Below are 24,772 nucleotides of genomic sequence, written 5' to 3'. Positions count from 1 at the left end.
CTTTCCATTTCCTCATTCCCTGATGTGCACCTCCATCCCTTCAGCCCAAAACACAAAATCTGTTTTCATAAGTAAATAAATGGGTGAAAATCAGGTCCACTTTGAAACAGATGAGTCTAAAACCTTGCCCTAAACCCTCTCTGGAATCGTGGAGGTCTTCTCTCCTCATCTGATGACACCTGGTAGAGTTTTCCAGAAATACCATCAGTTTGAGGGAGCTCAGGGGTGTTTGAAGTGAAGCCTGGTGGTGAGCTGCTACACTGGCTACAAGATATAAATGGTTTTTTAAAAAAGTTTTGATTCATGGCATTTGCCTATTTCAAGATGCCATGTGAATGCACCGTGTGCCCAGGTGGGAGTCATGGATACGGCGTTATTCACAAGTGAGTGTGATCCCCCTGTGAATGCACCTCACTGGTGACCCCAACGTGCACGTGTGCCTCTTTCCATTTTAATGATCCTGGTATTTTCCAGCTCCCTGCAGAGAGAAAAAAGTGGGGCCCTTGAAGAAGGACCCCCATTTCCTCCAGGGCTCACCATGCACCAGGGTCCTAGATATGCTGGCCCATTTCCATGGCAATGAGCATACGACCCTCCATGCTTGCAGAAAGAGGGATGTTCTGAGCTCCAGGATAAATAGGCTCTATGAGATCCCAGAATAAGACAGCAAGCCCCAAGCAATGACTGTGGGTGTTGCAAATGCCCCCAACAAAAAGTGCCCCTGGGGGGTGGAGATGCCAGGTCAGGGGGCACCATGAACCACTCTTCCACTCTGTGCTTTGTCCTCAGGCTGGACAGGGGCCTGTGCCTCCATATGAAGCCCATCTACCCCCCGTGACTTCAAGTACTGTAGGGACCACACCTGGGTCACGGTGCTGCTGAGTCTCATAGTAGCCCCATAGACAATTCTCTACAGGCTGTTCCATACCCTTCAGATAACAAGGTGACATGCAATTTTGTTTGAAGTGCAACAGATAATTTAGTTCTCACATAAACCTCAGGAGGACATTACCAATCTCATCCACATTTCCACAATGAATGCCTTGGGATTGCTGGAGATGGCGGGAAAATGGTGAGGTAGGAGAGCCCAGCGTCCCCGTCTCCTGACAAAGATGGAGGATTGGATAGCTATCCATGAACAAAAACAGCTCTGGGAGACAGAAAGACTGAGACTAGTCTCACAAGAAAGGAAGGAAGACACCGTCATTTCCTAGCATCTGCCCACCCTTGGGCCAGCATTATGCAGTGCCAGGGCTCCTGCCCAGCCCGAAAGAGCTCTTTCTCCAGGGAAGGTAGGAGAGGCTGACTGGCCAGCTTCTCCCACCTCTGGGGCACTGTGCAAAGGTCCCACTTGGATGTGACCCCCGCTCCAGACTGGCAAGGCTGAGAGCACTGAGCCAGCTAGGAGCAAGGAAGAAAAGCAGAGGCTGTTAGCAATCCTGGTTCACAGAGGCCAGGTCTGCAGAAAACTCAGCAGATTGCACCACCGATGAATGCAAGCTTTCATTCAATGCAATGAAAGATGTGTGTATAAGCTGGTCTTGCCAGCTTTCACCCTACGGGTGTTCGCATTCACTGATGCCAGCCTCCAGAGTCCCTCCCCACCCCCACCGGTGCCCAGGAGCCACACTAGCAGCCAACTCAGGCGTCCGTAGCTGTGTGAGAACAAGACACCAGCCAGGGCCTCCCTAGCTAACCCCACCACCATGCCCACAATCAGGGTTAGCCCCTCCAGCTGTGCACCTGCATGTCACGGGTCTAACTCCTATCACCAAGCTGCACTGCAGTATGCATACCTGTCGAGAGAGCACACTGACAGCCAGGGCCCATACAGCTGCTGGCAGACCTGGATCAGGCCCTGCCTCTGTCACTGGCCAACACAACTGTGCCTGCCTGTGGCTAACCCCTCTAGCTGTGTACTTGCATACCCAAGCCCAACCCTGTCACTGGCTTCCCTGCAGTGTGCATGCCCGGGGGAAGAATGTACATACAGCCAGAGTCTCTGCAGCTGAGGGTGTGCACGCCACCAGCTCCAGCCACCCCTGCTGCCTTCCCTGGTCCCTAGCTACTGGGCCTGGAGGCACTGCTTATGATCACACCAGCCCTTGTAGCCTCTAGATCCCCTACAGTGCTCGCCAAGGACCACGCTGTTGTGGATGCTGTGGACCCACGTACTGTGAGCCAAAAAAGACACATGACATCCCCCCGGATCTAGTGACATCACATACCCCTGCACTTGGCACTGTGCACCACTAGCCCCAGGGTCAAGAGCCAGTGTGCCCCCACCTGCAGGAGAAAGACTTCCCAAAGTTGGCAGAAGGAAAGTTTCTCAAAAGATAAACAAAACTGACAAAACTTTAGCTAGACTATCTCAGAAAAAAATGAGAGGACACAAATAAGTAAAACCAGAAATGAAAGAGGAGATGTTACAACTGATACCACAGAAATGCCTAGGATCGTAAGAGACTGCTATGAACAGTTAAACACCAACAAACCAGACAATCTGGAAAAAATGGATAACTTATTGTAGACATACAATCTATTAAGACTAAATCAGGAAGAAATAGAAAATCTGAACAGACTAATAATGACTAAGGAGATTGAATCAGAACCACAAACCTCCCAGCACACCTGTCCCAAAGACCAGGACAAGATGGTTTCCCTGGAGAATTCTACCACACATTTAAAGAAAAATTAATGCTGATTCTTTTCCAACCCTTCCAAATAACTGAAAAGGAAGGAACTCCTAAGCTAATTTTATGAGATGAGCACTACCCTGATATCAAAGCCAGATAAGCACAATGCAAGAAAATAAAATCACAGACCACTATTCCTGATGAATTATAGGTGCAAAAATTCTGAACACAATATTAGCCATCCAAATTCAATGACACATCAAAAGGATCATGCACCGTGATCAAGTGGGATTTATCCATGGGACACGAGGATGGTTCAACATACACAATCAATAAATGTGAAACATCATATTAATAAAATGAATGATAAAAATCACATAATCATCTCAATAGATGCAGAAAAATGCGTTTGAAAAAACACAACATCCTTTCATGATAAAAACTCTCAACAAATTGGGTATAGAAGGAACACAATAAAGGCTATCTATGACAAACCCACAGCTAGCATCATACTCAATAGCAAATACCTGAAAGCTTTTCCTCTAAGATCAGGAACAAGATGAGGATGTCCACTCTCACCACTCCTATTCAACATGGTACTGGAAGTCCTGGTCACAGCAATCAGACAAGAAAAAGAAATAAAAAGACATCCAGATCACAAAGAAAGAAGTAAAATGGTCTTGGTTTGCAGATTATATGATGTTATATAGAGAAAATCTTAAAGACTCCACCAAACATCTTTAGAACTAATCTACAAACTCAGCAAATTTGCAGGATAAAAAATCAACGTACAGAAAACAGGTCCATTTCTATACACCAATGACACAATATTTGAAAAAGAAATAAAGAAAACAATTTCGGCTCATCTACTGTGAGAATGAAGACCATTCCCAGTAATCAGACTATTGACATTCCAGAAAATGTCGACATCACTCTGAAGGGATACACTGTTATTGTGAAGGGCCCCAGAGGAACCCTGTGGAGGGACTCAATACATCAGTGTAGAACTCAGTCTCCCAGGAAAGAAAAAGAAGAGGCTCAGTTGACAGATGGTGGGGAAATAGAAAAGAACTGGCTACCGTTTGCACTATCTGTAGTCACATACAGAACATGGTCAAGGAAATTAAAGGGACTTCTGTAACAAGATGAGGTAGCTGTATGCTCACTTCCCTCGTCAACGTTGCTATTCAGGAGAATCGTTTTCCTATCAAAATCCAAAATTTCTTGGGTGAAAAATATATCCGCAGGGTTTGGGTGAGGCCAGGTGTTGCTTGTTCAGTATCTCAAGCCCAGAAAGATGAGTTAATTCTTGAAGGAAATGACATTGAACTTGTATCAAATTCAGCTGCTTTGATTCAGCAAGCCACAACAGTTAAAAATAAGTATTACCAAAAAAATTTGGGATGGTATCTATGTTTCTGAAAAAGGAACAGTTCAGCAGGCTGACGAACAAGATCTAAGTTGTCCAGCTACAGAAACAGATAGATGCCGGATGATTTTTCAGACTTATTTGTGCTATTTTAAAGATACAATAAAAGCTATGTTGATGTGGGGGGCAAAAAGAAAAATATTTTATTTATAATAACGTCAAGATAATAACATATTTGGGAATAAATTTAACCAAAGACTTTAGTAAAAGCTATACTCTGAAAATTATAAGACTTTGATGAAAGAAAATGAAGAAGACACAAACAAATGGAAAGATGTCCCATGTTTATGGGTTAAAAGAATACCATTGTTAAAATATCTGTACCACCCATATTGTCCAGATACGCATGTTAGCCAGATATCTATAATAATGAGAACTGATAAATACATGTTGATATACTCATGCAAGAAATATTATACTGCAGTCCAAAACAATGAAATGGAACTATAAAAAATTGATATGTGTGTATCATAGCAATATAAGTTGAAGTACAAAAAAGAGGGCACATGTTGTGATGAGCAGTGGGTGTTATACACAACTAATGAATCGTTGAACACTATATCAAAAACTAATGATGTCATGGATCACTACATCAAAAACTAATGATGTATTGTATGATGACTAACATAATAAAATTAAATTAAATTAAAGAAACTAATGATGTACTATATGTTGGCTAACTGAACATAATAAAAAAAGATGCAAAAGCTGATAATTTTAAAAATCTGAAACAACTGTATATGTGGGTGCATACATGTATGTATGTGTGTACAAACATATATTTTATATTTATTACAATTACATATTTTACAAGGAGAGATATAGCACTTTAAAACTGTATTTATAATGCATAGTGGAAAATTTCCTACAAATTTCAAGATGTGGGGTTAAAGAAGGAGATGGGATAAGGGCAAAATATGTAGGTAGATTATGTTATGTGGTCATTGCCATCTTCTTGTTTTAAGTTGGAAGGTGTTACTATTTTGGGTTTTTCTTCATAAAATGTTTTGGGTGAGTTTTTTGATATTCTTAATTGGCTGTTAGAAAGTGAATTTCCTATAGCATTATATTAATGGATATTTATATTTATATAAAATTGAGATATATAGATATATACAGATAGACACAGACAGATGAATTTTGAGTTTGAATTCCTGGGTCGTAAGATGAATTTCAGGTAAAACCATAAGATCCAGAATTTACATGCATTGTTCTTTGCTAATAAAGTGAAATTCTATGATTCTAAATAACTGCATAATCCTTCTACAGGGAAATTAAATAATTTTTAACAAGTATTTACTCAATACTAGAAATATCAGCTTAGAAAATAATTTTGATTTATACATTCTAATTATTTTTATAATAGTATCTACTAGATATGTTGCATATTACATATGAAGATTTTGAGGCTTAGATTAAAAAGAAAAACTACTATCATTTCATCTTTCTGAGTATGAGGGATTGTGTCTGAGATGTGTTTCAAGTCTGACCACAGTAAATGATGCAACACAACAGGTACAGTCTAAACAACTTCCAGGAAGCTTGATTTTACCCTCAGCTGAGCCCCCACACCCACCTATATGCAGAGTAAAAAGAGCCTCTATGCGTCACCTTCCCTTACTGCGGTCATCTTATGAATGTGAGCTGGGCCCCATTTCACGACATCCTGTGTACTTGTCAACTCTGTTCAGCAGAAGCAGCGCCATGTCACCTGTGGTCATCAGCCTCACAAGTCTGGGTGAGTCCCAGAAGGGGCTGAAGGGAGGGAATACATGGTGGAAATATTGGCCTGGAAGGTTGGGTCTCCCCACAGCAGAACATTCCCATGGGGGTAAAGCAGACCTTGATGGTGAGGCTCAGGCCAGGTGCGGGAAGGAGTGGGGGAGGCAAGTCTTCTATGAAGATGGACCATCCATCATGAGTCTTTCTTTCCAGTGTTCTTCTTCATCCACAGGATCTGGGCACAAGTGGGTGAGTCCTTTCCCCAAATCCTGGGCTGCATCTACTCAGAATAAGAGAATTCCTATAACGAGAAGGCAGATGGCACAGGAGGTTGGGTGATGGGTTGACTGTGGGAAGCCTTGTGGGTGAGTCTCTTGTGAACTAGAAAGTGGGCGCAGGGAAAGCCTAGCCCCAATTCTGGTCCAGAGACCCTCCTTAGACCTCCTTCCCCTTGGCTGAGACAGGCTCTAAAGCCATCTGGAGGACACTGCTGCTCAGAGCTAGGGTGTCTGGGAGGAACTGGGGCTGTCTGTAGATCAGGGGATGCAAGCAGTGTCAGGAACAACAGACTGTCTGAGGTCGGGACAACCACTCAAGTTCCCCAGCACACCCATGAGGGTAGGAGCCCCAGGATGCTGCCACTGATGTTCTACAGCAGAGGTGGGTGATCCTCATGCCAGGACCCCTGGAATTCCAGCACATTCTGACGCAGCTCTGTCATGTAACGTGCTTCATGTGTTTGCTGATGTTATGGCATACACATAAGTCATTACTCTCCTGTTCAGTGTCTACTCTGTCTTCTTTTACATAACAACTTACGTTATCAACACCTAGTAAGAGCCCACTGTTCAGTACTCACTCAGAGCTCTCAGCCGACATGTTTGTTGTAGGAGATGCCATGTCTGTGTGGTGTGGGGAGTCTTTGTGTGGTGTGGGCACCCCGGGTTTGGAAAGGAGGCTTAGAGACCTGGAAAGAAGGGGAGGCTCTGAGCCAGGGGAGGGGAGACCAATGCTGTGCCTCCTCCTCTCCCAGGTGGTCAGGACAAGCCCTCCCTATCTGCCTGGCCAAGCCCCATGGTTCCTCAAGGACAGCATGTGACTCTTCAGTGTCACTCCCATCACAAGTTTGACACATTCAGGCTGTACAAGAACAACGGCATCTTTGTCTCCAAGCTCCACAGCACAATATTGCAGAACAGCTTCCTCATTGGCCCTGTAACCCCAGCACATGCGGGGACTTACAGATGTTGTGGATCCTATCTTGGCTCCTCCTCTGTGTGGTCAGCACCCAGCGACCCCCTGGTGATTGTGGTCACAGGTCAGAGAACACTTGTCTAGAGGGGCTATTCACTGTCCCAATCTTCCTAAAGTCAGAGTTTCCTGGTGGGAGTGTCAGTCCGGTCCAATTAGAACAGTAGGAGCTGCTCCAAGTATTTTACATAAAAGGGCATTTCATGCAGGTGGGCAGAATAACGACCCCCAATGATGTCTATATCATAATACTCCAAGTCTATGAATAGTCCCAGGACAATTAAGGTTGAATGTGGAATTAAGGTTATTAAGCAGGTAACCCTGACATGGGGAGATTATCCTGGATTATCCAGGTGGGTTTACTGTAATTACAAGGGTAGAAGGAAGCAGGAGAATGAGCTTCAGAGTCATGCAGCATGAGAAAGACTCCACCAGCCACTGCTAGTTCTGATGATGGAGGAAGGAGGCACAAGACAAACAATACAGGCGGCCCCCAGGAGCGGGAAAAGGCACAGGCATGAATTCTCCCCTTGAGGCTCCGGAAGGAATGCAGTCCTGTCAACCCCTTCCTTGGCCCTGGCCCATAAGACCCACGTTGGACTTCTGACATCCAGAACTGTAAAGTGACAAATTCGTGTTCTTTCAGCCGTCATGTTAGGAGCAATTTATCACAACAGCTAGGTAATCAATACAGACACCCAGGTGAAGGACAAGTTAGGAAGTGAAACAGAGGAAGCGAGACTGTACCCAGCAATAGGTCAGAGCGGGATGTTGACACCACCACTAGACTGCAGTGACAGGGAGGGGGTGGTGTTCCCGGAGCCACCTCAGTGGTGTCCTATGGAAGCTGGGACCATGGAGAAGGCACAGACACAGCAGATGTGCCCCTCCCCACAAGTCACAGGCTGAGTGGACACTGGAAGTTACTGTGGTACCTGCCTTACTGCTTAATTCCTACCTCCTACCAGGGATTCCAGTTCGTCACACAGGGCAGGAATTGGTCAATAAGAGAACCTGGAAATGCAGCCCACAGTGCCAACTCTCCCACCCCCACCAGAGAAAGCAGAAAAGGACTCTGTGGGAGACAGGTGCAGCACTGAAGGTGCCAAGGATGAGCACAGTGGGAATGGAGTCTGGCGCTGATGCTAGACACAGAGACACACAGCAAAGGAGGGGCAGAGACAGATGGGGACATTCAGACAGAAAAGGACACAGAAGAAGGAGACAGACAGACACAGGGGCACCCTCACTCATTTCAGATGACAGGGAATCGGGCGAGGCAGGGTGGCTCCTTCTAAATTTACAACATCCATGTTCTTAGGAATCTACAGAAAACCTTCTCTGTTAGCCCAGCCGGGTCCCCTGGTGAAATCAGGAAGGAACGTGACCTTGCATTGTTGCTCTGAGATCGTGTTTGAAAGCTTCATTCTTCACAGAGAGGGGGTATCCAAGGACACCTTGTACCTTGCTGGTCAGCGCCATCATGGGGGCTCCCATGCTAACTTCTCCATGGGTCCTGTGACAGCTGCCCATGCGGGGACCTACAGGTGCTTCGGCTCTCTCAATCGCTCCTCCCATGAGTGGTCTGCCCCCAGTGGGCCCCTGGACATCATGATCACAGGTGAGACTGTCCAGACATGCCCCCATCCTCTTTGGGATGCAGACAGGATGTTCTAAGACCTGGAGGCCCCAGGTGGTGAAGAAGGAGACGAACGTGGGTTTTTATGAAGAGAGACAGCCTTGGTGAGAGCTACACCAAGAGAGACAATGATAGAAGAGCAACAGTAGAAACCATTTGTTATAAAGGACAGATGGGGGCAGAAACAGGGAGTCAGTAATGGAGATAAAGAGCAAAGGGACAGATAGAGACGGGTACACCCACATCAGAGACAGGGTGCTCTTCTACTCTGAGTTTGTTCAGGGACCTGGGACAGTTTCGAACATGGTTTCCAATAAATCTCCACACCGTCTTCTCTACCAGGAGAATCCAAAGACACACCACATATGTGACCAAGTTTCAGGGCCAGGCTGGCCTGTCTCAGGCTGATGGCCCATGGGCCCTGGTCCTCACTCCATGTGGCACCCACAGATGCTGCGTTCACTCTGACATGACTTCATCCCATATAGCTGAGCCACAATATGCCCCAGGAAACCATGGTCCCAGGTGGAGGAGCCAGATACCAGCTCCTATATGTGGCGTGTTTCATGGGTTCCCAAAGCTGTTTCTCAGGCCCATGTTGAAGGTCACCCCAGATCTTACAGGATTACTGAGGTCAAAGCCTACAGAGAGATGCAATCAGAGAGAAAGCAGAGTTGATGTATTCAATGTACATAGAAAGTTTCTATGTGAATAGGCACAGAAATGCATGTGTGCACATGAACACACACACACAGAATGGAGGGATGACAAAGACAGATGGATAGACAGACACTGGCTCAGAGACACAAAAAACGAAAGAAAGAAAAAAGGATAGAGAAATAGAGAGAAAGACGGAGAGGGCAAATAAAAGCCTTAAAAGACTGAGATCTGAGTGTGGGGCACAAAGAGAAAGATGATGATGTGGGGGTGGGTGACAGAGATCCCAAAAGAGGTCTGGGGACAGAGAAGCAGAGCAAGTCACAGAAACCAAGGTGATGGAGATAGATGCTAGATAGGGAGATAGAGAGAGATAGATGATAGATAGATGATAGATGATAGATGATAGATGATAGATGATAGATAATAGATGATAGATAGATAATAGATGATAGATAGATGATGATGATAGATAGATAGATGATAGATAGATAATGCAGAACGATAGTGACAAGGCAGAATGAGAGACTCAGAATGAAAGAAAAGGCAGATCAAACCAACAGATCCCAGGAGAGGCAGAGAGAGTAAGGCAGTGCAAAAGTAAAAAAGAACAGGAGGGAGGCAAGGACAGGAAGCAAAAGGAGAGGTGGACAGGAGGGGACACAGTGGGCCTTGGGCTCTGGGAACAGGGAGAGAGAATTCTTAGTCCAGGTGTGAAGGACACAGTGAGCAAGGAAGAGCCTCTCTGACTGAACTGCCTCCACTTCCTCCAGGTCTACACCAGAAACCTTCTCTCTGGGCCCAGCCAGGCACCGTGGTGAGGTCAGGAGAGAACGTGACCTTGTCCTGCTGCTCGGAGATTTCCTTTGATGTGTACCATCTATCCAGGGATGGGCAGCCCCATGAGCTCTGGCTCGCTAAGGGGCAGAGGCATGGCGGTGCATCCCAGGCTGACTTCACTCTGGGCCCTGCACACCCAGCCCTGGGTGGGACCTACAGATGCTATGGCTCTTTCAACCCCTCTCTCTGTGAGTGGTCAGGCCCGAGTGACCCACTGTACCTTTCTGTCACAGGTAAGGAAGCCCAGAACGTGCTCTGTGTCCAGTGATTCAGGATAGATTTGAAGGCCATATGTGAGGGACATCCTGCTGGTACTGGGGGGGTGCTTAGGAGTTCTGGGGAGACAGAAACATAGATAAAGAAAACAGGGAGGGAGAGACTGAGGACTCACTTCCAGCATCCTCCTGCATGGATTGTGTGGAAACCCAAACTGGGGGTCTGTGTCCCCAGGAAGATGGAAAGGGGTCAGGGCAGACCCAGGAGCAGGAGAGAAGGGGCTCAGTTTGGGGAGATCAGAGGTTGCATTGGCCCGTCACCATTACCCGCTTCCTAGCAGCCCCTCCTCACCTCACGCCTACAGAGTGGTCTCCCAGGTGGTACAGGTGTCTTTACGGCAGGATTGAGAAGCCTCCTCTTAAGTAGAGGCCCCTTTCATCATCAACCTCTCCCATCTCCTCTCTGCAGCTTGAAGTCTCAGGGAGTCAAGGCCCCAGAGATTCAGAGAGGTCCCAGGAGCTCAGTGTTAGATGACAAGGAGCTTCAGTGGGTAGAAGACAGTCAGTTCCACTTCCCCCCCTTCCCCTGGCTTGTTTTTTAGGAAACTCTTCAAATAGTTGCCTCCTATCCACAAAACCAACCCCCAAAACTGGTGAGCAAAGGATCCCTTTTACCCCTGTTTGTGGAAACCTGACAGAGAGAAGCCTTGGGTTTGAGGGTTGGCTCAGCCACCTTCCAGCTCTGTGATCTTGGGCTTGTAACCTTCCCTCTCTGATCCCCAGACTCTACAACAGCAGAAGGGTTTGGGTCAGCATGGGGCTGGTGAAGACTCTTAACTTCTAATTTTCTGCAGCAGAGACCTCCTCCAAGAGAGGAGGGTGAGAATAAACCTGATCTCCTGGCCAGGAATAATGCTGTGCTTACTCTGTCCCCATTCCTAAGTGGAGATAAGATTCATGGGGACTTGGGGGCGGGGGTGGGGTGGGGGGAGGAAGGGAGAAGCTAATGAGGGACAGGCAGTGCTTAGAGAAGTTCCATTTACCAACAAATGGGCTCTTGTCTGTCAGGATGCAACCCTGATGTGCTCAGTAGAGTGGGAGAGAACTCAGAATGCAGTCTGTCACCCATATACATGATTCCTTCATTTATTCATTCAAGCACTGATCCAGTGCATATATACATCCATGTGCTGGATATGCCATATGTATTCGTTTCTTACTGCTGCTATAACAAATTTCCACAAGCTCAGTGCATTAAAACACAGTTTTTTAAATGATCTTACAGTTCTGTAGGTCATAGATCTGAAATGGGTCTCGTGGGGCTGGAACCAAGATGGCAGCAGGCTGGGTGCCTGCCGTGATTTGCTTCTATTGGATTCACATCTTCCTACAGGTAACCCCAGACACCTGCATGTTCTGGCTGGGCCCTTAGTGGCCATCATCTTCCTCGCGGTTCTTCTTTTCTTCCTCACTCGTCAGTGGTGCCGTGCCAAAGAGAGTGAGTCTCGGGAAGAAGAGGCCAGTGCCTGTCTGGGAGGAGTGGGGGAGCTGGGGAGCCTCCGTTTGCAGGCTGACTCCTGGTTCAAAGCAGGAACCACAGAGGTAGGGCTTTCTAGAGAGAACGCCCATGCCCCCATCCTCATCAATGGAATGGAAAAGGGAGACATTAATGGGATGTGTCTCTGAACTTCAGAGAGGTAGAATTTCTGACTCTACTTTTTGGCAGTAATTCCAGGCATTGGCTGCACCTCTCTGTGCTCTGGTATTTGTATCTATAAAATGAGAACCTTTGAAGTGTTTTTGATGACTTCTATTCCCTACAGATGCTGCTATAATGAACAGAGAGCCTGAGGTGGACAGAATGGTGAGCAGGGAGGTAGGTTGTCCTCAGCTCACTCTCTTCAGTGCCATCTCACCTCCTCCTAGTCCCCACAAGTGTGTGCACACCCTCCTCACCATTTCCCATCATGCAGGACCCTCAAGCAGAAGACCCACAGGAGGTGATATACACACAGTTGGATCATTGCATTTTTATGCAGAAAAAAACCACTCCCACTTCCCGGAGGCCCGAGGAACCCTTGCATGATGACAGTGTGTACATGGAATTCGCAACACGCTGAGACCAATCAAGGCATGAATTCTATGCCCCGAGCACACACAGGAAGACCCTGAGGAGGCTCTCCACGGATGCCATAGCTCTTTCTGAAACCCCTCCTAACAACAGCTGGAATCTGAAGACAGAAGTCTTCATCTTCCTCTCACCCTAAGATGAGATAAATATCTCAGGACCCCCTAGAAAGCCCCCCATCCATTCTAGGATGCTATTATGATGATACAGACATTTCCAATATTGTCCACAAAATCACCTTTTCTTTTCAAGGGTAAGTTCTGACTTGTGTTGCTATGTTACTATAAACAAATAAATAAATCTATCATCTATCATCAATCATCTTTCTTCCCAGCTATTGTTGAATTTCATCTACATGGAATCATATAGTATGTATTTTTGTGACTGACTCCTTTCATTCAACATTGTATGTTTGAAATTTAATCCTATCTTTCCATGTAAGAGAAGTGTTTTCCCTCCTGTGTAGGAATCCACTGTGTGACTATGTCACAATTACGTATCTAGTTGTGCTGAGTCTCCCAAATTCTGATGTCTTAATTTCTTGCATTCTTTCATCCTTCTAGAATCATCCAGATAGATCTACCCATTCCTACTGGAATCTGGGAAGCCTTGCTGGGGCAGGTCCAGACATCCTCAAGTGAGAGACACCTGGAAGTTCTGGTTGGTTGCCAGAGAGCACCTGGCTGGTGTCCCCAGGCATGGGACTGACTCTCTCCCACCACCTTTGCAGCTACCACTTCAGGGCACATTAGGGGGCCCCAAGCACACCATGTCTCAGCTCAGTACAGATGATTGCCCTCAAGGCTCCATCAAGGAGATCCCATAGGAGCAGGTGGATCTATCTGAATGATTCTGGAAAAACAAAACAGTGTAAGAAATTAAGACATCTGAGTTTGGGAGACTCATCAGAACTATAGGTCTAGCAATCTTTTGGATGCAAAATTAGCATCAAAGTTAGTGAACATCATTGTTAGTGAACAACAGTGAAAATGATAGGTCTCTGTGTGGCAATGACAGGAATTCACACCTTTGACCATCTGTTTAACAAAATGTGTTTTACAAATGTTTCCTTGATGAGTCCTTATGTAAAATTTATCAGAGCTCATCGTTATCTCCACTTTGCAAAGTAGGGAAATTCAAAGAGATCGTCTTGTCAAAGGCCACACAACATGGCATGGTTATTGACCATCATGGGGTCCCAAAGAGAAGACCCTTGAGCCCATCCGCTATCTGTTGAACCACCCCCTGTAAACAAATGTCACACCTTGGGCTTAGGGGATTGTTCCAGATTTGGACTTTAAGATACACTTGGGTTTTGGAACCAGGTGAGGCCTTGGGCTTGGCTCAAAAAATTTCCAAGAGTCAGATATTTTTGTTCAGCACACATTGTGGGAAAACCAGAGCTATGATTAAGAAAGGAAGTTTTCAGTTTCTTCTCTTGTCATCAGTTTGTAGAGAGACCTGAACAGTGATGACAGGGACTGACAGACTGCACCCAGTGCATGGATCAGTTCTGTGGGGCTCCCGGTTTCTGCACAACAGAGGTATACAATAACCAGGGAAGGTAAACAAGCATATTAGATCTTACTGAGATCTGCAAAAGGAAGCATGGTGAAGTTACCTGGAATTCCCCAGACATCAGGGCATGGACCCATAACTATCACATGGACAAATGAGGTTTTCTGCAACCCCAGCCTAGATGTGGCTTTTTGAACACAGGATTTCAGCATGGATGCTAGGGTTAAGGCAACAGTTTGGAAGAGAGGTTAAGTTTCCATGTGGCTTCTCTTAGAGTGTTATGAATGAATATGAGAAGGTGAGTTGTTCCCCCAGACTACAATATCTTCCTTCTTGGTAGACAAGCAAGAGGTTCCTCCAAAGTAGCTGGGAGGAAAAAATAGGGTGTTTAGGATAGGGTTGATTCTGGGAGGAATTTGTTGAGACTTCAGGGAACAGCAGATTAAAAGAACACTTTGAGGATTTGTGCCTGGAAATGTGCTCTAGAGACCTTCCCACTGGACTGATCTATGTCCTGTGACCCTAAGTGGGGCCTACATCCCGTAGAACCTAAATGCCTCAAGGAAGGGACATGAGATGCTGTGGGATGCATGAAGCTCAGTCATGTCTCAGAACAAGGTCTAGTTCCTCAGCCTGTATGTGCCAGCAGACAGCACAGGACGCTGGTTCCCAGCTGGGGCAACGTTGCCCACCAGGAGTCATTATGGCAACGTCTGGAGACATTTTTAGTTGTCATGACTGTGGAGGGGGCTGCTACTGTCATCTACTACGCAGAGGCCAGGAATGTTGCTCAACATCCTTCAGTGTCCAGGATGGACTCCTCCACACACACAGGCAGCAGAGAATCGTTATCCAGCCCTAAATGTCAATAGTGCTAAAGTTGAAAAAACCCTTGTCTAGGATACAATGCTGGTCACCATTTCAAAACACTAGCAGCTGGAAAATATGATGTATCCTAAGGTAAGCTCATTTTTTACAATAACAAAGGCGTATTTTATTAGTGATAGATATATATTATAGCTATATTAACACTACATATATGTATATATATGTATATATACATGTATATATATAGTGACATTTCCATTTATTCTCTGACATACTATATAAAATATTCACATATCAGAATATACTAAGAAAAGCAACTTTCACCATTTCTCAAAATAGATCCCTCAGGTCTTTTCAAGTCAACCCTTCCCTCAAGGGTAAGTCACTATGTTACTACAAGCAAATAGACAAATCCACCATCTATCTATCATTGGAATGTAACATATTTGTCATGATCATCTTGTCCCAGGGTGAAGTGATCAAGTAACCATAGCATCTCCCCTGGAGAGTCCAAGTCATGCTTCAGAGGTGGATATTTTTTGGATGTTTAACAATTAGATTTTGTTTTGCTCCTTCTTAGCTGCAGGATCGTTGGCAAAGTCACTTCTCTTAAAGACTCCTTTTCACTATTTTTAAAATCTGGCTGTTGGTGGTGCCTTCCAAAAGATGGGAGAAGCTCAGGACTTTAGGCATTTGGTGTATTGGAAGGCAAGAGTATATGTATTATAATGAAAATGTGGTAAGTATTAGAGAATTTGATTTGGAATATTTGACTTCCCATCCCATCCTACAGCTAAATATCTATCATCTATCCAGTATCTGTATCTAGATATATAGATAGGTATAGGTATAGGTATAGGACTTTCTTTCCCTACAGATGATGAGCAGCTCCTGGGAAAATTCCTTGGCATGCTGGCATAAAGAAAATCCCCAGTGTAAGAGTATGTGGTCTTCCTGATCAAGACCAAGTGGATATACTTAGTCCCTGAATTCCAGAGAGGATACATGGGTCCATAACAAGCAAGGACACATGGCTTTTGACTAAACGGTCCAATGAAGACAAATCTCTGCCTGTATGGCACCCTCTTATACTCTGTCCCAGGCCCTTCCACTTGGATGTGGGTTCTGGTTTAAAGAAGGATTTGAACCCCATTAGACATCAGTTGAGGAAAACACTCACTTCTCATAGGAAACATAAGCAGGAAGATTGGTCTCCTCTCAGGCCCAACCCAAAAGCTATCCAGAACTAAGTTCTTGGGAAGGAACCATTACCTGTGGGGCAATAGATGGAGAAATTCTCTGACTAGAGACTCTGACCTCATACTTCCTGCTGATCTAACTGTCTTACGAGGATCTGTCATTCTGCAAATGTGCACCAACAAGAGACTAACTGGGCTGAGGCCATATCAGAATCATGGACCCCAGAGACACCATCCTTCTCTGTCTCGGTGAGTTCTTAAATGCAAGTGGGTAAGGGGGGGAAGGTGGCGGAGCCCCAAAACAGTCAGTGTCCCTCTTACTATGAGGAATCAGGAGATTCTGACCTCCATATTGGAGAGTTGGCCTTTGCCCAGATATCTATAACTGTGTCTTCCCAAATCCAAGTAGCCTGTGGGACATGTTCAACCCATGTCATGCTGTGTAGAGATCCATGATGGGTCCAGAGTTCCTATAGATGAGAGCCTTAGGGCCTGAAATCTAGAAGATAAGATGAGCCTCAAAGCTATGCTTGCTGTGGAAGAAAAAAGGACACCCTTCATGTCATTAGGCAGGGTGACTTGAAACAAACACTGGAAACTGGAAGACTCATCTCTCATGAATCTCTCTCTTCCAGTGTTCTGTCTGAGCCAGAAGATTCAGGCACAGGAAGGTAAGTGTTCCGCTAACTCTCTCCCAGCCACCTTATACCTTGGTACAGAAGGGTTGGAAGAACAGTCAAAAGCCCAAGCAAATTCCAATTTTATTCCCCATTCCAGCCATCTCTGCTGTGTTCTTCTCTCCAAAACCCTCAAACACATTGTACTCAGACCTGGATTTAGTGTTTTCTTCCATTAGGCTGTCTGCCCTGATATCAAAGACACATATTTTACTGAATGTTCACAACTGCAGGGCTGAGGAAGTTGGGAGCCATTGGTGATTACCCAATATCTGTCTCTATGTCAGACCTACTTGTTTTCACAACCTAATTCTCTCCACTCTATCCACTTTGCTACATCTAATGGGATGTTGCCTTAGCCCCACCCTCTCAAGCAGTCTCTGTAATGGACACCAAGTAGCTCTCAAGTATGAGTGTATATTGTCACCTCCACTCCTGCCTTGTCCGTGTCTTCTCTCCTCCAGCTCCTTCTAAAGAGTGTAGCCTGGATTACTTGTGTGTTTAAAACACAGGTATCTTTATCTCCCTCAAAGCCCTCCGGGGTCAAACTTCAGATAAACATACTGATGTAACCGGTTCTCCCAAGCGCTGCCTGCCCAGGTTGCATCTGCTCCCCCAACCCATCTTCCACTCTCCCACTGAACCTCTGCTCTTCACCCATGCTGAACTTACTTTAGTTTGTCCCTCACTTCTTTGTACTTCATTAACCCTTCTCCCATCATCCCTTCTATCCACAATGCTCCCAACCTGCCAGTCCACACTGCCTAAGCAATTGCTACTCATCCTCACGTGTCAGCTGAACCCTTACATCTATTATCAGACCTCCAAGATCTACATCTCTATACTGCAGACCATGTGTCATGAACTGCGATTATATACTTGTGTATTTTTAAAAATTAGTATCTGACATTTCCCACATCATCATTCCCTTAAAAGTCTTACCCAGGTTGTGTAGGTCAGGGTTTCTCAACCTTGGACCTATCGACATTTGGGAGCAGATAATCCTTTGTTGGGAGGGAAGTCCTGTGCATTGTAAGATCCCTGGCCTTTACCCAGTAGATGCCAACCGTGATCCATGATCCATTGTTTTCATATAACAGCCAGTGCTCCATGCAGTACATGCCCTCCTTAATACCCATCACTGAGCTCACCCATCCCCCCACCCCTCTCCCCTCTAAAACCCTCAGTTCATTTCTCAGAGTCCATAGTCTCTCATGGTTCATCTCTCCCTCTGATTTCCCCCCATTTTTCCCTTCCTTCTCCTAATGTCTTCCATGCTATTCCTTTTGTTCCACAAATAAGTGAAACCATATGATAATTGACTTTCTCTGCTTGACTTATTTCACTTAGCATAATCTCCTCCAGTCCCATCCATGCTGATGTAAAAGTTGGGTATTCATCCTTTCTAATGGCTGAGTAATATTCCATTGTATATATGGACCACATCTTCTTTATCCATTCATCTGTTGAAGGGCATCTCGGCTCTTCCCACAGTTTGGCTATTGCAGACATTGCTGCTATGAACATTGGGGTGCATATGGCCCTTCTTTTCACTACATCTGTGTCTTTGGGGTAAGTACCTAGTAATGCAATTGCTGGGTCATAGGGTAGCTCTATTTTTCATTTTCTGAGGCACCTCCACACTGTTTTCCAAAGTGGCTGTACCAACTTGCATTCCCACCAACAATGTAAGAGGGTTCCCCTTTCTCCACAACCTCTCCAACATTTATTATTTCTTGCCCTGTCCATTTTTGCCATTCTAACTGGTGTAAGTTGGTATCTCAATGTGGTTTTGATTTGAATTTCCCTGATGGCTAATGATGATGAACATTTTTTCATGTGTCTGTTAGCCATTTGTATGTCTTCTTTGGATAAGTGTCTGTTCATGTCTTCTGCCCATTTCTTGACTTATTTGTTTTTTGGGTGTTGAGTTTGAGAAATTCTTTATAGATCTTGGATACCAGCCCTTTGTCTGTAGTGCCATTTGCAAATATCGTCTCCCATCTGTGGGTTGCCTCTTTGTTTTGTTGACTCTTTCCTTTGCTGTGCAGAAGCTTTTTATCTTGATGAAGTCCCAAAAGTTCATTTTTGCTTTTGTTTCACTACCTTTTGGAGATGAATCTTGAAAGAAGTTGCTGCGGCCAATGTCAAAGAGGTTACTGCCTGTGTTTTCCTCTAGGATTTTGATGGATTCCTGTCTCACATTGAGGTCTTTCATCCATTTTGAGTTTATCTTTGTGTATGGTGTTAGAGAATGGTCGAGTTTCATTCTTCTGCATGTGGCTGTCCAATTTTCCCAGCACCATTTATTGAAGAGACTGTCTTTTTTCCATTGCATATTTTCTCCTGCTTTGTCAAAGATTATTTGACCATAGAGTTGAGGGTCCATATGTGGGCTCTCTATTCTGTTCCATTGGTCTATATGTCTGTTTTTGTGCCAGTACCATGCTGTCTTGGTGTTCACGGCTTTGTAATATAGCTTGAAATCGGGCAATGTGATGCCCCCAGCTTTGTTTTTCTTTTTCAACATTTCCTTGGTGATTCGGGATCTTTTCTGATTCCATACAAATTTTAGGATTGTTTGTTCCAGCACTTTGAAAAATGTCATTGGAATTTTGATCAGGATGGCATTGAGGTATAGATTGCTCTGAGTAGCATAGACATTTTAACAGTGTTTATTCTTCCAATCCATGAGCATGGAATATTTTTCCTTCTTTTTGTGTCTTCTTCAATTTCTTTCATGAGTGTTCTATAGTTCCTAGAGTATAGATCCTTTACCTCTTTGGTTAGGTTTATTCCGAGGTATCTTATGGTTTTGGGATTATTGTAAATGGGATCCATTTACCATAGCATCATTAGTTTTTGATGTAGACTTTACTTCTAGAACAGTTTCATGTTTCCAGAAAAATTGAGAAGACAGGACAGAACATCCCCATATACCTATCACCCACTCTCCCTTGTTGTTAGCATATTCTGTTGGTATGGCACTTTTCTTACCATTAATGAACCAATATGGATAACTTAGCATGTGCCAAAGTGCATAGTTTATTTAGGTCTCCTTAGCTTTTACAACTGTTGATGGGCATGCAGGAGGGCACCTGATGTGATGAGCACTGGGTGTTATAGGCAACTGATGAATTATTGATCACTACATCTGAAACTAATGATGTACTATATGTTGGCTAATTGAATTTAAATAAAAATTTTAAAAAGATTTCCTTAGCTTTTACGCAGCAGTCGTTCATCTGCTCTAGGATCCCATCCCACACTGCATGCAGTTGTCACATCTCCTTAGGCTGCTCTTGGCTGTGGCAGTTTTGAGGAGGGCTGGTCAGGTACTTTGTAGGATGCCCCACTATTGGAAGTTGTCTGATGTTTCTCTCATGATAAGACAGGGTTCCTGGGGTAACTGTGAGGAAGACCACAGAAGCACAGTGCCATTTTCACCACATCACATTAAGGGTACACACCATACAAATGAATATGGCTGTTGATGCTGAGCTTGAGCACCCGGCTGAGATAGCATGTGCAGGTTTCTCCTCCTGACCCTTTCTGTATGGATAGAAATCAGTAAATGCAGCCTGTACCTAAGGAGGGGGGAAGTTATGCTCCCTGCACAAGTCTGGCCCTAGATTTTAAGCCCTCTGTCCTCAGGGTGGCTTGACCCTGTGTTTCTAGAAGGGTTTGTTTCTGGAAGGGTCCATCCTGAATTTCCAAGTCTTTTCACTTGCTAACATTCTTTTTACATAATGTCGCCTCTCTCAACCTCTGACTTAGCTCCTCAAACTCTGGATACTATTCCCCCTTTTCCCCAAATATGGCTTGTGATATTGTGATTTATAATAAGAACTATATATTTGGTTTTTGTTCCTGTTCCTGGCACAGAGCTCTTAAATCCCTTGGAATTTCCTGAATGACTAAGAATGGTAAAGTGTTTTGATATTCTAACAAACCCCTTCTTCTTACCTTGCCTGAGGTTATGTTAATGAGGTGGCTTTTGGACCCCACTTAAGGACCCGGGCTGGTTGCCAGGAGAACCGACCATGTGACTAAAATGTTTGAACTTTCAGTCGCTCCCCATCCCCACCTCCAGGGATGGGTGAGGGGCTGGAGGTTGAATCAATGGCTAATGGCCAAAGATTTAATCAACCATGCCTAGGTAATGAAGCCTCCATAAGAACCCAAAAGGACAGGGTTCAGAGAGCTTCCAGGTTGGTGAACATGTGGAGGTACTGGTAGAGAGGCGCACCTGGAGAGGGTACCTGGCCTTACACATCCCTACCATCTGGCTGTCCCTGATTGTATCCTTTATAATAAACCAGTGATCTAGTAAGTAAACTGATCTCCTGAGCCTGTAAATTGCTCTGGCAAATTAAATGAACCAAGGAAGGGGTTGTGGGAACTTCTGATTTACAGCCATTCTGTCAGAAGCACCGGTGACATGAGAGGCTTGTGATTGGCATCTGAAGTGGGAGCGTTCTCAGGACTGAGCCCTTAATCTTTGGGATCTGATGTTATCTCCAGGTAGATAGTGTCAGAATTAAGTTGAATTGTGGGATGCCCAGTGGGTGTCTCAGGACTGCTTGGTGGTGTGGGGGGGAACCCCACATGTTGTAACTGGGAACAGAATCATTTGGGTCTTATGGCTCTAGAAACAAGATCTCTAGCTCTTGAAGATGGCATCTCATCCAAGCCCCACAGGCTGCTTGCTTGCTCAGACCTGTCTGAATAGTTTGGGACAGAGTATGGGTCTTGGAGTAGTGAAATGAGAAGTTCCCAGCTCCCATTCCTTTGGATCAGGGTCTTACCATGGACCCAATAGGAGTGGTGGGGATAACAGGGAAAGGAAGAAAAATCTTGCTATTAGCTTACTCTCTTCTCTTTTAGGCTTCTACAACAAACCCTTCTTCTCTGCTGACCAGGGCATTGTGGTGATGCTAGGGAAGAATGTCTCCCTGCAGTGCAGTTCAGCACACATCCCATTTGATAGATTTTCACTGATCAAGGAAGGAGGAGCCACCCTGTCACAGAACCAAAATGGCAGACACCAAGGCAACTTCATTCTAGGTCCTGTGAACCAAAGCTTCTCAGGGAACTACAGGTGCTATGGTTGGTACAGCAGCAGCCCTTATGTGTGGTCAGCCCCCAGTGATGCCCTGGGGCTTGTGGTCACAGGTAGGTGCACCCCAGCCCAGCCCTGTGTCCTCCCCTTGGGGCCTTGGCCTCCAGCAGGAATGCAAAGAGGGGCACTGAGAAAGAACAGTGGGGCAGTAGAGGCTGTGAAGAAAGACTTTCATCCACAGCCCATTTGATTTTCACATCCTCTCCTAGAGTTCTCCAGACAGTGCCCTTTAAAAACATGTGGTCTGTTGAGAATGGAGCAGCCAAAGTTCAGAGTCACGTTAAGGGGCAGTGTTGAGACAATAGATCCCAGACACCACCTCAGACTAACCCACCTCTCTTCTTCACATCCTTGGTTGCATCTGGAAACCCTTAAACTAACCTTCAGTACTATAGTCCGCTCTGAGTGATTGGCTGGAAATTTATGGCTCGTGGAAAGAACTCTAAAAACTCTAACATGAGCCCCATTATCACAGTGTTTGCATCTCTCTACTCGGCAGAAGAAGACAAGTTACAGCAAAGGAAAGCAACTGCTGACTCTGCTGCACAGGGCAACCACATTCATCTCTCGTGCCCACCTTGTCCAATCACTCTACAAGCTGAGCATATATAGTAGTCATGGCACTGTAAGATCATAGAGGCTAGAGTGCTTTTTCATTTAACAGTGCATAGATAATTGGACACTGATGGAGGAGGAGTGAATTTATTAGTCTTTTTCTTTAAAGCAGATAGCCACAGTATCTTGTCTTAGAAATCATCTATCCCAGTGTTGGGATAATACTATCCTGTATTATCCTCTCAAACTCAAAATATTGTGCGTTTTGTAATTAGGAACTAATTTGAAATTCCAAATCCATTTGAAATTATTTCTGTATTTTAACAAGAGAGTTACTATGATTTCTGAGCATTGTCATTTCACAGTATTTTATTACATCCTTGAAATGAACATGGGCCCAGGAAGTCCATATAACAAATGAAGAATTTTTTTTTTTAAAGATTCAGAGAACAGCAATGTCCAGTGAACAGTAACACAATAGTGGAGATACAATTTACCTAAGATTATCTGAAAATTTTCTCTGGCTACTTCCCATATACCAACACTGCTGTATCCTTTGTCATGTATGAAAAAGGAACACAAGTTGTTACGTGGGGTGAAGAAAGTGTAGAGGAGAAAATTTAGGATTCCAAACATATGAAGGTGTTACAAGGAAGGATATGACTAGACTTTGAGGGAAATGAAGAGGGAATGAAAAGCAAACACAACATCCCCATAGTCACCTCCTTTCCTGTTCACAAGACTCCCCTTTGACCCAGGCTCAAGGATTAAGTATGGTGCTTGTGAGTGCATGAGTTCATTGAGGAGGGGTTCTGACACAAATAGGGAAATGAGCTCCTTTTCAGGGCTCTGGGGTTGGGATGAAATGGAACATGACCAATGATTGCTCATCTCCTTTTAATTATGTCTGCAGATATAATGAAACAAGATTACACAATGGGGAATTTGATCCGAATGGGTGTGGCAGGGCTGGTCCTTGTGGCTCTCTTGGCCCTACTGGTTAAAAATTGGCACAACCATCAGGCTCCAAACAAGGAAGACTGTCCAGATTTTCCTGAGCTGAGCTGGAGTAAACAGAAATGTCAGACATAATGGACCTTTGGACAAACTCCTAACAGCCAGAAGGTAGACACCTGTTGCTGAAGTAGTAATGAGTCAGCACTTGCGGAGTTCTGCAGAGCTACTGGGAGAACAAAAGAGAGAAAGAGGCACTAACAATTTTGGATACATTTTCAAACCAATGGTATTTTCTTATACATATCTGATACAGTTGTATACCACCTTTCTATATGTTGGTGACAAAATTCTTGGTATAGTCTTGGTTTAGCTCATTCCTGTGATAAAGCATTCTCAGTTCTCATTGCTGACTGTTTTTCTCCCAGCCTCTACAGAAGGTCTGGCTCAAAATTTCAATCTGTCTTGAATTTATCAGCAAAACCAGATACGCTCACATCCTTCTAGGTAAGCTCTTAACACTTAGAATTCCATAAATTATTAATACTACTAATTATTAATGTTGTCCATTCAACATACCATATACTCCATGACATGTATCCTTCTAGTTTTCCCTACACTGACATTTGTGTATTAACACAGGCTTTCCCCACTGCTAAGAAGACTCTCCTGTTCTTATGAAACTAACATTTCTTTTTTTCTTTTTATTTATTTGTTTAAAATCAATTAATTAACATATAGTGTATTATTAGTTTCAGAGGTAGAGTTTAGTGATTCATCAGTTGCATATAACACCCAGTGCTGATTATATCAAGTGCCCTCTTTAATGCCCATCACCCAGTTACCCCATCCCCTATCTCCCCTCCAGCAACCTTCAGTTTGTTTCCTATAGTTAAAAGTCTCTATGGTTTGTCTCCCTCTCTGATTTTGTCTTATTTTATTTTTCCTTCCCTTCCCCTATGTTCATCTGTTTTGTTTCTTAAATTCCACATATGAGTGAAATCATATGATATTTGTCTTTCTCTGACTAACTTATTTTGTTTAGTATAATACCCTCTAGTTCCATCCACATCATTTCAAATGGCAAGATTTCATTCTTTTTAATGACTGAGTAATATTCCATTGTATATTTGTAACATTTCAAAATATCTCATGCCTCCAATGCAAATTCAATAGATTTGTGAAAACAACCCCAACAAGCATTTCCTCTGGGAATTTTCAATAGATTGCTTAGTCTATTGATCCATCTCTTTGTAGTATTTGGCATAAAATATTATAAATATTTATTGAGATTATGAATAAATAAGTTGATGAAGGAAATGTTAGTGATTGGACCAGATAAAACTACAAGGAAGTGCCATAGTTTCGGACGAGGGCTAATCAGAGACTTTACATCAAAGCC

The 24,772-nt window shown here is 44.4% G+C and overlaps 2 protein-coding genes and 1 pseudogene across 2 annotated transcripts in view; all 3 read left to right on the top strand.

Moving 5' to 3' along the window:
* The window catches only part of LOC110573622 (leukocyte immunoglobulin-like receptor subfamily A member 3), a 106,459-nt gene extending 93,950 nt beyond the window's left edge, over positions 1–12,509 (top strand). The window contains exons 7-13 of the mRNA XM_044911335.1: positions 6,821–7,105; positions 8,360–8,659; positions 10,108–10,407; positions 10,992–11,042; positions 11,783–11,887; positions 12,213–12,265; positions 12,363–12,509. Of these exons, the coding sequence (XP_044767270.1) occupies positions 6,821–7,105; positions 8,360–8,659; positions 10,108–10,407; positions 10,992–11,042; positions 11,783–11,887; positions 12,213–12,265; positions 12,363–12,509 (1,241 nt within the window). The remainder of the gene's footprint in view (positions 1–6,820; positions 7,106–8,359; positions 8,660–10,107; positions 10,408–10,991; positions 11,043–11,782; positions 11,888–12,212; positions 12,266–12,362) is intronic.
* LOC110573695 lies at positions 3,514–6,080 on the top strand (annotated as a pseudogene).
* A 3,768-nt stretch (positions 12,510–16,277) lies between the features above and the next one.
* FCAR (Fc fragment of IgA receptor) lies at positions 16,278–23,508 on the top strand. Its single transcript, XM_021682249.1, has 3 exons — positions 16,278–16,311; positions 21,627–21,914; positions 23,330–23,508. Exons 1-3 carry the CDS (start codon positions 16,278–16,280, stop codon positions 23,506–23,508), a joined length of 501 nt encoding a protein of 166 aa, XP_021537924.1.
* Positions 23,509–24,772: the final 1,264 nt, after the last annotated feature.

This window comes from Neomonachus schauinslandi, chromosome 16 (assembly GCF_002201575.2).
Source record: "Neomonachus schauinslandi chromosome 16, ASM220157v2, whole genome shotgun sequence".
In the NCBI taxonomy this organism is placed as follows: Eukaryota; Metazoa; Chordata; class Mammalia; order Carnivora; family Phocidae; genus Neomonachus; species Neomonachus schauinslandi.
The sequence above is the reverse complement of the archived record's forward strand: the minus strand, read 5'-3'. Positions and strand labels throughout refer to the sequence as shown.

Coding starts and splice junctions, on each gene's coding strand:
- FCAR (XM_021682249.1), top strand. CDS start 16,278: ATGGACCCCAGAGACACCATCCTTCTCTGTCTCG. Junction 16,312..21,626: donor CACCATCCTTCTCTGTCTCG/GTGAGTTCTTAA, acceptor CTTCTCTTTTAG/GCTTCTACAACAAACCCTTC. Junction 21,915..23,329: donor CCTGGGGCTTGTGGTCACAG/GTAGGTGCACCC, acceptor TTATGTCTGCAG/ATATAATGAAACAAGATTAC.